Source organism: Culex pipiens, chromosome 3 (assembly GCF_016801865.2).
Source record: "Culex pipiens pallens isolate TS chromosome 3, TS_CPP_V2, whole genome shotgun sequence".
Lineage (NCBI taxonomy): Eukaryota > Metazoa > Arthropoda > Insecta > Diptera > Culicidae > Culex > Culex pipiens.
This window is the reverse complement of record NC_068939.1, coordinates 135,913,025-135,922,331: the sequence shown is the minus strand read 5'-3', so window position 1 is coordinate 135,922,331 and position 9,307 is coordinate 135,913,025. Positions and strand designations below refer to the sequence as shown.

At 42.0% G+C, this 9,307-nt stretch overlaps 1 protein-coding gene across 1 annotated transcript; it reads right to left on the bottom strand.

Annotated features, from left to right (window-relative positions):
* Positions 1 to 4,479: 4,479 nt before the first annotated feature.
* On the bottom strand, positions 4,480 to 6,152 carry LOC120413800 (aurora kinase C). Its single transcript, XM_039574750.2, has 2 exons — positions 5,395 to 6,152; positions 4,480 to 5,336 (listed from the first exon to the last, which is right to left on the bottom strand). The coding sequence occupies exons 1-2, from the start codon at positions 5,887 to 5,889 to the stop codon at positions 4,689 to 4,691; spliced, it is 1,143 nt and encodes a 380-aa protein (XP_039430684.1). The 5' UTR covers positions 5,890 to 6,152; the 3' UTR covers positions 4,480 to 4,688.
* Positions 6,153 to 9,307: the final 3,155 nt, after the last annotated feature.

Below are 9,307 nucleotides of genomic sequence, written 5' to 3'. Positions count from 1 at the left end.
TTTGTTTTGACGTTTGTGAAAATGACATCAGATCTCAAGTGGAAACCGAGGGACTCTTCAACGTTGAGGGAGGAAGCAACGCGTGACTAAAAACATGTTTTGTTATTTTAGGTGCTTTTCTGGAACATCATTGTAGTAACGGGACTTTGTAACAACAATCATTTGTTATTCTCCTTCCTATCCTGTATTCTGCCAGAACCCAGTTACGACGTTCTAGCTTGCCCAGTCACGAAATATTCTAGCAGAGCTGGTTCTGTCAGAATCCTGCTAGAACGGTAGAACATTTCTACTAGAATGCTGTAAGAATATCCAGCTCTGTAAGAACTCTGCTAGAATCCTGCCAGAACGTTGTGACTGGGTGGTTCTGGCAGAGTTCTGACAGAGAGGATTTAATATGGATTTTTAAATATTTTTTTAAAAATAACTTCGTGGCCCTTCTTGACATAAAAGGTCCTACTTGACAGTTCATTCCAAGGGGACTATAGTTGATCCATTGAAAAATGGTTGTCTTGTGAATTTATTTTTTTTGCATAAAAATGAAAAAAAAATATCAGAAATGGTTTTTAATCGTGTTTTTTTACAGTTGTACGTAAAAATTGACACAGGGCTTTAGTACCTGTTGGGGTTGGTCCTTCTCACCGTGAAATCCTCCTTCGATAGAACCTGAGCAGCGTTCACCAGACCCCAACACGAACCGGCAGGTGCGGCAGGCAAAGGGGGGGGGGGGGGGATGTACACGTCCAGTGCACACTCGGAGTCGGTTTCCCAGGAACAGCAGCGGCCAATTCTTCCCAGAGTCCACCGAGGACTCGTTAGATCGCACCGGATATCGCACAGTAACAACTCGCGGGAATTAAGTAAAATAACCGAGTAAAAATCGTCACTTTATTAACACTTAACATCTAACAAAAAGTACAAGTAAATTGCGCTCGCAGCGCGGGCCAGAGGCCCTCCTGTTGGCGATCTCCTATCGGCTCAACTTGGTATATTGGACTGTGTGTGTTTAAACCTAAATCTCCTACAGATCATCTTTAACCCACAAGACGATCCATATCACGCACATTAGCACCAAAATCCGGAGATAATGAGCTAATCCCAGGTGACGTCATTGATCTCTCCAGAGAGGATCGAAGGTATCAAAAGTGGTGAATATAAGTTTGACCAGGGGTACATCCAAGGGTGGATGCTACTCCCAAACAGTACCCAATTGGGTCCTAAAATGAAGCTTAGATTGCTGATATTATTGTTTACAGCGATAAAGCTTATTTTTCTGAGTACAATGAACCTTTGTACGACCACAAAGAGTTTAAAATGGATTTTTAAATCAATTTTGAAAAATTAAACTCGCGGTCCTTCTTGACAGAAAAGCTTCTATTTGACAGGTCGTTCCAAGGGGACCATAGTTGATCCATCGAAAAAATGTTGTCTTGTCAAAAAAAAAATGCATTAAAATGAAAAAAAGTGATCAGAAATGGTTTTTAATCGTGTTATTTACCGTTGTACATAAAAATTGGCATAGGGCTTTAGTACCCAATTTAATCTAATCTAATCTAACACAAACGCAGCCAGTCCGATGAAAGCATGCTGGAAAGTCTTGTGATTAGATTACGTCTCAAGCACTTTTCTTGTCATTATTAATAATTGCAGTGCATAGGAGAAACCCCAAACATGTATTACAAAATTTAAGCGGCCAGCCCTACTGCGTTGTGTTTACCGCTGAGAGGATTCACAGAATCTACCGTGGACATACCGTACGTACCAAGCGCTCCTGTTTGTCGTTTTATATGCATTGAGTTGTAAATGGAAATATTTATTATATTTTTGCTATGTTAAATTACCTTGAAACCATGTTGAAATAAAATCGACGACGACTTGATTCCTCGGTTGTATGCTCTTTTACTCGAGAACAACTGGTCACATATGATTATTTTTCAGAAATAAAACACTCAACAGATAAAAAGGTAAAAAAAAACAAAGGAATTTTAAAATTCAGAAAATTGATCATTCGAAATTTAAACTCACAAAATATTAAAATTATAATGTTCAAAAATCCAGGGATTTGAAAAGTTTGAATATACACAGTAAATTTCCCTCATCTAAGATGTTAATCCAACAATGCTCCAAGGTAAGCCGATTTTCTAAATCTAACATGGCGCCCAAAATGCACTTAAAAATTAAAGAATGTAGAAATTTTAGAATTTAGGAATTTTAAATTTAAAAATTATAGTTTTTTTAAAGGTCATTTGACACTGTTTTAAGTCAGGTGTTCAAAAATGTCCAAAACTCAAAAAAAAAAGTTTATCGGACATTTTAAGAAAAACTACAGAATTTAAGACTATGTTTGATTATAAATTTTTGATATTATTTTAAATTTCCTGACTTTGATTTTTTTTAAATTCATGATTTTAAATTTCCTTATCCTCTTTTGAATTTTTGGATCTTCGAACTTAAAGAATTTTTAAGTTCAAAATTTTTTATCTTCAGATTTTTTGAACCTTGATTTTTTTTTTAAATTTTGGTATTTTAAATTTTTGAATATTTAAACTTGTTACATGATGAAAAACAAATATATCGAATTTCTCAACTTTTTCGTTTTCGTTTTACGGAGCAAGGTGGGGGACGCGGCCTCAAGTCAGTCCAAGTCCGGTTTCTTGTGGAAAAAAGGGTAGTGGCCGAACTAGTATTGCATACCAAATGAACACCACCGGAAGATATAGGGGATCGGGAGGGGGGAGGTGAAAGAAAATTAGTGTTGATGTGAGTAGTAAGAACTTGGATGATTTGAGCAGTTACGGTAATCTAAGTTTAACACTGAATAAAGAAAATCTGAAATTGTGATTCAAAGTAAGAAGGCCCGGAATAAATTAAATTATTAGTTAATTAAATAAGAAAATGTAACTAATCGGAGATCTATGCAAAAGAAACCTATGATGTATTCCAAATTTAAAGGAAATAAAAAATACTAGAGAAAAAAAGATGAAAACTAACTGCCGACCTGTCACGTCCGTCAATAGTCTTGTCGTACATTACAACTAGAAACAGATCTGCCAATGAAATGTTACACTTCGTTCAAATCCACTAATCATTTAAGTCCAATTATTCATCTACGGAAAACTATCTAACTTTAATCAACAACCTAAACTAAACTGTCTGAAAGTAAATTTAATCTCAAATCCCCGAATGTTTTATTATAACGCCAAATAAGGTAAAGGATCTTGTTTTTAAACCAGTCTTGCCGCTTCCAAAAACCAATAAACATAAATGAACAGTTCATAAGTTGAACACTAGTAATTAAGACGACTATTTCATGCCTTTCATTTCATTAGGGCATAGAGCTTTGCAAACAAGAGTGCATCTCTATTATACCTTATGTAAACTGTCATTTGAGTGAAGGACTCCTGTTCAGAAAACCCATGCGCCCTTTTGAAATGTTAGGCTCCATTTGATCGTCAAGGCTCCAGTAGACCCTCGATTCGCAACAATGGTCGATACAACCATAATCCGAAAACCGTTAGTTCAACAGATTAACGAATTTTGTCCGATATCATCGCACTATTGATTGACCGAGACTCTATGGAAATTTTGACATATCAAAATGGTACGTAATAATATTTTTTTTAAAATAAATTTTAAAATCTATTCTATCCTACAATGCCTAGAAGAGGCCTCTGTTTCTGTTGTGAGTAAGCGCTGGTTTCAGAGTTCATTTTTCAATTTAAAAGGGGTGGGAGACGACTAATTTGCTTCATGAACTCCTACTCGGCCTTGGGACCACCTCTTAAGACACTGATGGCTCCTAGCTAGGAATTAAACCTAGACACAGCGTCGAGGCCCGCTTCGCATGGCAAAAAAGTTGGCTGGGGGGAAGTGATATTATCACGAAATTTTATTTTAAAGCCAACATTGCTAACGGCGTCGAGGTCCTTACTCATGCCCAAGGATATATCGAATTTCTCAACTTTTTGCATCAAAATTTTTATTTTTAGTTTTGAATTATTCATTATTTCTATAGAGTATTTTTTCGAAACAAGGAATTTTGAAACAGCAAGCAAAGTTTAAATCTTTCATCTCAAGAATTCCAAGCGAAAATAAATTTGGCGAAACATGGGAGAACTCGATTGAAATTTACAGAATTTCGTAAAATAAAAATGTGTAATCAATAATGTTAAAAATACAGTTTTTTTGACAATCTTACGACGGCGTCGAGAATACTTGATAGATAGGCCAAAGAAATCAGACCTCTATTTTGTTCTGCTGTTTGAAGAAGCATTTCTCTCCATTTCTCGGCCTCTTTTCTTTCAATCTGCGTAGACCACTTTGGTTGCTACTAAATACAAATATCATGCAAATTTGCACAACTCGATGCTATTTGCGCAACTCATTATTATTCATCACTGAGCCTTGTTAAATATCCTGTGCAGAGCACTGCAAATATTTAAACGACAAGGAATTTCTTTCTCTCTGAATAGCTTCAACGTGTTTTTCAAATCAACTGTTTTATTTTATTTATTTTTTCACGTTCGCATCGACGCATCAGTTCGGTTGATCGCTTTAAATCTAGTGTCGTTTCTCGCTTGACTAATCGTTAGAAATTACTTTAAAAAAAGAAGAAAATAGTCGCCATAATAAAGCATCACTTCCGCAAAAGGGGTTAAAAAGAAACAAAATTTTCAAAAAAATACTCTCAATCACTTGGTGTCGGCGTGCAGCTTAATCCACGGATGTATGGCCACGTGCTCCAGAGGCATTCGCTGCTCGGGCTGTTTGACGAGCAGGCGCGAGATGAGGTGGGCCGCCGGTCGGGACATTTCCGGCGGAACGTCGTAGCGCACCTTCATGATTTTGTTGTACGTATCATCGAAGCCGGTCGCGTGGAAAGGCGCCCGTCCGACCAGCAGTTCGTACGCGAGCACACCGAGACTCCACAGGTCCACGTTCTTGGTGTGCGGCTGACCCTGGACCATTTCAGGGGAAAGGTAGTCGAGCGTGCCGCAGAGCGTTGTTCGCGTCGAGGTTGGCTCGTGGACCGACCAGCCAAAGTCGGCGATTTTGAGGTCGCCGCCGTGACCGAGGAGCAGGTTCTCCGGCTTGATGTCCCGGTGGATGACGTTGCGCTCGTGCAGGTAGATCAGCGCCGAAACCAGCATGTTGATGTAGATTGCACACTGCTTCTCGGGGAACTTGTTGCCGGGCTGGGTTTGCAACTTGCTGAACAACGTCCCTCCCGGGGCGTACTCCAGGATGAGGTAGATCCGGGTTTCGTCGTGGAAGTACCCGTACATGCGCAGGATGTTCGGGTGGCGCAAGTGTGACTGAATTTCGATCTCTCGACGAACCTAGGAAAATTTAAGCTCAATACCTTCAACGACTTTTCCAAGCAAATCTTCAACCCACCTGATGTTCAATACCCTGAGCGTGAACCTGCTTCTTGAACAGCACCTTCAACGCTATCACAAACTTGGTTTCCTTCTCCCGGGCCAAATACACATTGCCAAACTTTCCCCGGCCCAGCGGCCGCCCAATATCAAAATTGCTCAACGTCCAGATTTTCTTATCCTTGCCGGACCCACACCCCGAACTCGACCCAGATTGTGGTTGCTGTTGCTGCTGCTGATTAACCGTTGGAACTTTAAACTCGTCCTTCTTGGGTTCTTCCGGCTGTTTTGTCGCCACCGGTTCCGGTTTGCGCGGAGGCGGAGGCAACTTGAACAAAGATTGCTGTGGTTTGGACTCGGCCGTACCCGTAGGCTGGAAGGATTTAAGCTGGAATCGGCCAACTCCGGCGGCGGACTTGGCCGCTGCTGCGGCGGCAGCCATTGACGAGGCCGTTCCTCCGCCAACGGTCGCGCTCTGTGTGTTCTTCCAGTTTTCCTTGTTCGTGTGCGACATGGTCGACAGTTATGGCGAGATTCCTAAACAAATTAAATCTACTTTCTTCTAAAAGGCACTTGCTGCACGCGACACCATCGGCGAACGTTACAACTCTTTACAAATCTTGCTGGTTTTTTTTTTTAAATGCTGGTCCGACGACGACGACGATGAGGTGCACAACCGAACGTTGAAGATTCTTCTTTTTTGTCTTTTGCTTTTGTTCGTTTGCGAAAAGATTTTCGAACGACAGTTTTGACAGTTGCGATTTGCGCCGCCAAGTGAACTTTCGAACTTTTTGAAAGCGAACTAAAAAGGACCGCCACTGAGCCACACGCTAAAATGAAATATATATGTTATTAGGGGAAATAAACCCATTTTAAGCCTAATAGAGTTATCTAAGCCCGCTCTCACGCACACTAGCACATCATTTGATTTGCTGGTCGGTACAAAATTTAACCTCACTTTTTTTCGTGTACGTACACGCAATACATGCGCACGTAGATAACTCTATAGAGCTTTATGACGTTTCGCGTACGCACACTAAGAAATCAAGAAAAAAAATTACCTAAAATTATTGCGCGTATTGAGAAAAAATCAGTTTTGGTGATTTTCTTGTAGGGGTCTCAAAGATAGGAGCGAAAGCATTTTTCACATTCATCGCAGCAACCGTGTTGATTTCCACTTTCCGTTGCTGTCAATTTACAAACGTTAGGAAATTTATGTTCAGAAATTCCGCCGGATGCAGCGGTTCTGTGGCCTTCGCGGCAGGCATGACGATCCATAGTCTTCGTACCGGGTTGGATGGACGCACTGTGAGTGGGGTGGTGATGGCTTTGTCAGGCCGAATTGTCCCTCGTTGATCAATCGGCTGCACTTGCATCCGCTATACGAGCACACACCCGGACCACCGATTCAATTACGAAGTTATCTCCCCAAAGAAGCCAGCAACGCAGTGTGTTCTTCCAGCCATGGTCGAAACCAAAAGACCACCAAGCACGCCGTGAAGGCCATAGAACCGCTGGATCCAGCCCAGAAGACCGATCAACGGGTCGGTCCGGTTAGGGGGTCGAAGACTTTGTTACACGGTTGGGGGAAATTTTGTAACAAGGGGGGGGGGGACCGGATGTAACCACTGGAAATCTGTCCGGGAGACGAAATTGGACTAATAGACAATCTTTATTCAAATTCCAGAAGTTGTTGCATGATCAGGTTAAATCTGTTTATATTTTTTCCTTAAAACGGTTCTGGATGTGGCCACCGGAGATCTTGAAACCAATTTGATTAGAGAGCCTGGAGCTCCAGGCTCTCTAGTTTTGATGTTCCATTCTTATGGATTTTTTTGTATTAGTAAAAATTCTTGGCAAAAAAAACAAGCTTTTGTAGTATGCATTTGTTCCTGTAAATGTTTGGGTCCATTTTCCCCGTCATCTTGCGCCTTTTAGCGCCAAAAAAATCAAGGACGATATGCCCTCAGGCAGCTTAACTGGCCTTCAGGGCATGCCCCGATAAGCGCATTCCTGGGCAGCAGGTTCGCCAACGACGGGAAAGCCTACCCGCAGTGCCTCCATTCGACGGTACGGTACAGCTTGTCGCGAAGTTCGCAAATTCCTGCCCCACTAAGGATGCCACCGAGCCAGCCGCGAAGGTCGCAGAACCGCAGATTCCGTCACCAAACATCAGTCAGCTAAAACCAACAAGCAATCGAAAGGCAGCTCCAAACGTTCCTACGCCTTTCTCAGATTGACAATCAACATGTTTTTATTTATTTTTTTTGTCTAAGCCTACTCTCTTGCCTTCTCTATAGGGTTTTCCAGTGCGACGGTATCTTTCTGCGGCGATTAATTGGAGCGCAGGATTCTATTTTTTCTTGAAATTATTAATACTCAAAAGAATATCGAATTTATCAGCATTTTTTTTTAATGTAAAGCTGTCATCAAATGACCTTTTTGAAAAGTGTTTCAGTTCATTTTCGCTAAATCCTGATCTACAATGGCAAATCGCAGAATGTTGCGTCTGAAAACTTGATGATTGTTTTGACAAGAGTTTGCGTAAGTTTGCTCTTGTATACTAAGCTTGCTGGTTTTCCTACCGAGTTAGCATAAGAGAGCGCAGTAGTATAGATGAAACGTTGTCGATTTAAAAAACAACAAATGTTTACAGATTCGCATACAAGAATTCTATCCAATTCCAATTCAGTTTTAAATATTATTTTCAATTATTTCTGTGATTGTTTTTGTAATATTTAAAATAAGAATATTTTTCTTCCAAAATTTCTGCGGGGGCACAATGTATGGGCTGCCCCCCCCCCTGCCCAATTTTAAGGGGGGCAAAAAGTACCGTGCCCCCCCCAGAGTCGGCGCCCCTGCCGGTGAGTATTGAGAATGTGTGCAGTGGCTAGCCAACTTCACTTACTTTCCATCTCTTTTAGCAACTTCCCGCCCACAAACACTCATCTCGCGACGGCGCAGCTTCAGCCGAATGAACCTGGACAGTGAGCCAAAAAAAAATCTGTTTCATTCCCGAAGTAGTATGTAGTATTACGTGCTCAAAATTGAATTCCGTTTTGAGGGCCTCATCAACTCCATGTTCCGGATGCGCTTCAAAGATCGGGAACTCCCCGTTCAGGCACTTTACTTTCCAGCCGGAAAACGTCGACCACCCTTCCCGAATCAACGGCCAGCTCCTCCAAGACTATCCTGATTGAGGCCGGAAACATGACTGTTGAGTACCCCTCGTTTGAGTACTAGTCAAATGACAGCACAAATACATGTAACGCGCGTTCTCTAACTTACCTTAAATAAACGAGCTTGTGCTCTATTCGGCCTCTTTCAACGCTGATACTCGAACTGTTAACAACTCGCTTTTTTTCTGCTCCGCAAATCACACTTTAACGTCTTTCCCCGGTTATATTAAGTGGCGACGGGGATAAAGGTGTAATTTTTTTTACTACGTGCGGTGGTAATTGAAAACGCGCTTGGGCGTTGAAAATTTAAGCGACCATTTTGTGGCTCGTTCTGTGGGGAGCGTTCGTTGAAGTTAGCGGAAATATCCGGCGGATTTGTGGTTCTGAGAGTGAGGTGAAGAATCAGCAGCACGCGGCAAGCATTCGGCATCGACGGAACAAATCGGGCGGCCATCGTGCGGTGAATTGCCGTGGGGATTTTTTTTTCTCTGGTTTCGGTGGCGTTTGGTGCTGAAATTGGTGCGCTATTTTGTGGCGAATCGGACGGCTATTGTGAGCAGCAAGCAACTCCGTGGTTTGGCGGCATTCCAGAGCGCAACGCTGACGGTGGATTCGGTGTGCTAATCGGGCGGAACCGGCAGGAGGAGAACAAAAGAGGGCGGAAAGGCGGTCGCTGGCGGAAATTTTTGGATCAAGTTCAAGGTCGGGACGCCATTTTGGACGCCGGCTGGTCGAAGACGCGGCGCGCGTTGG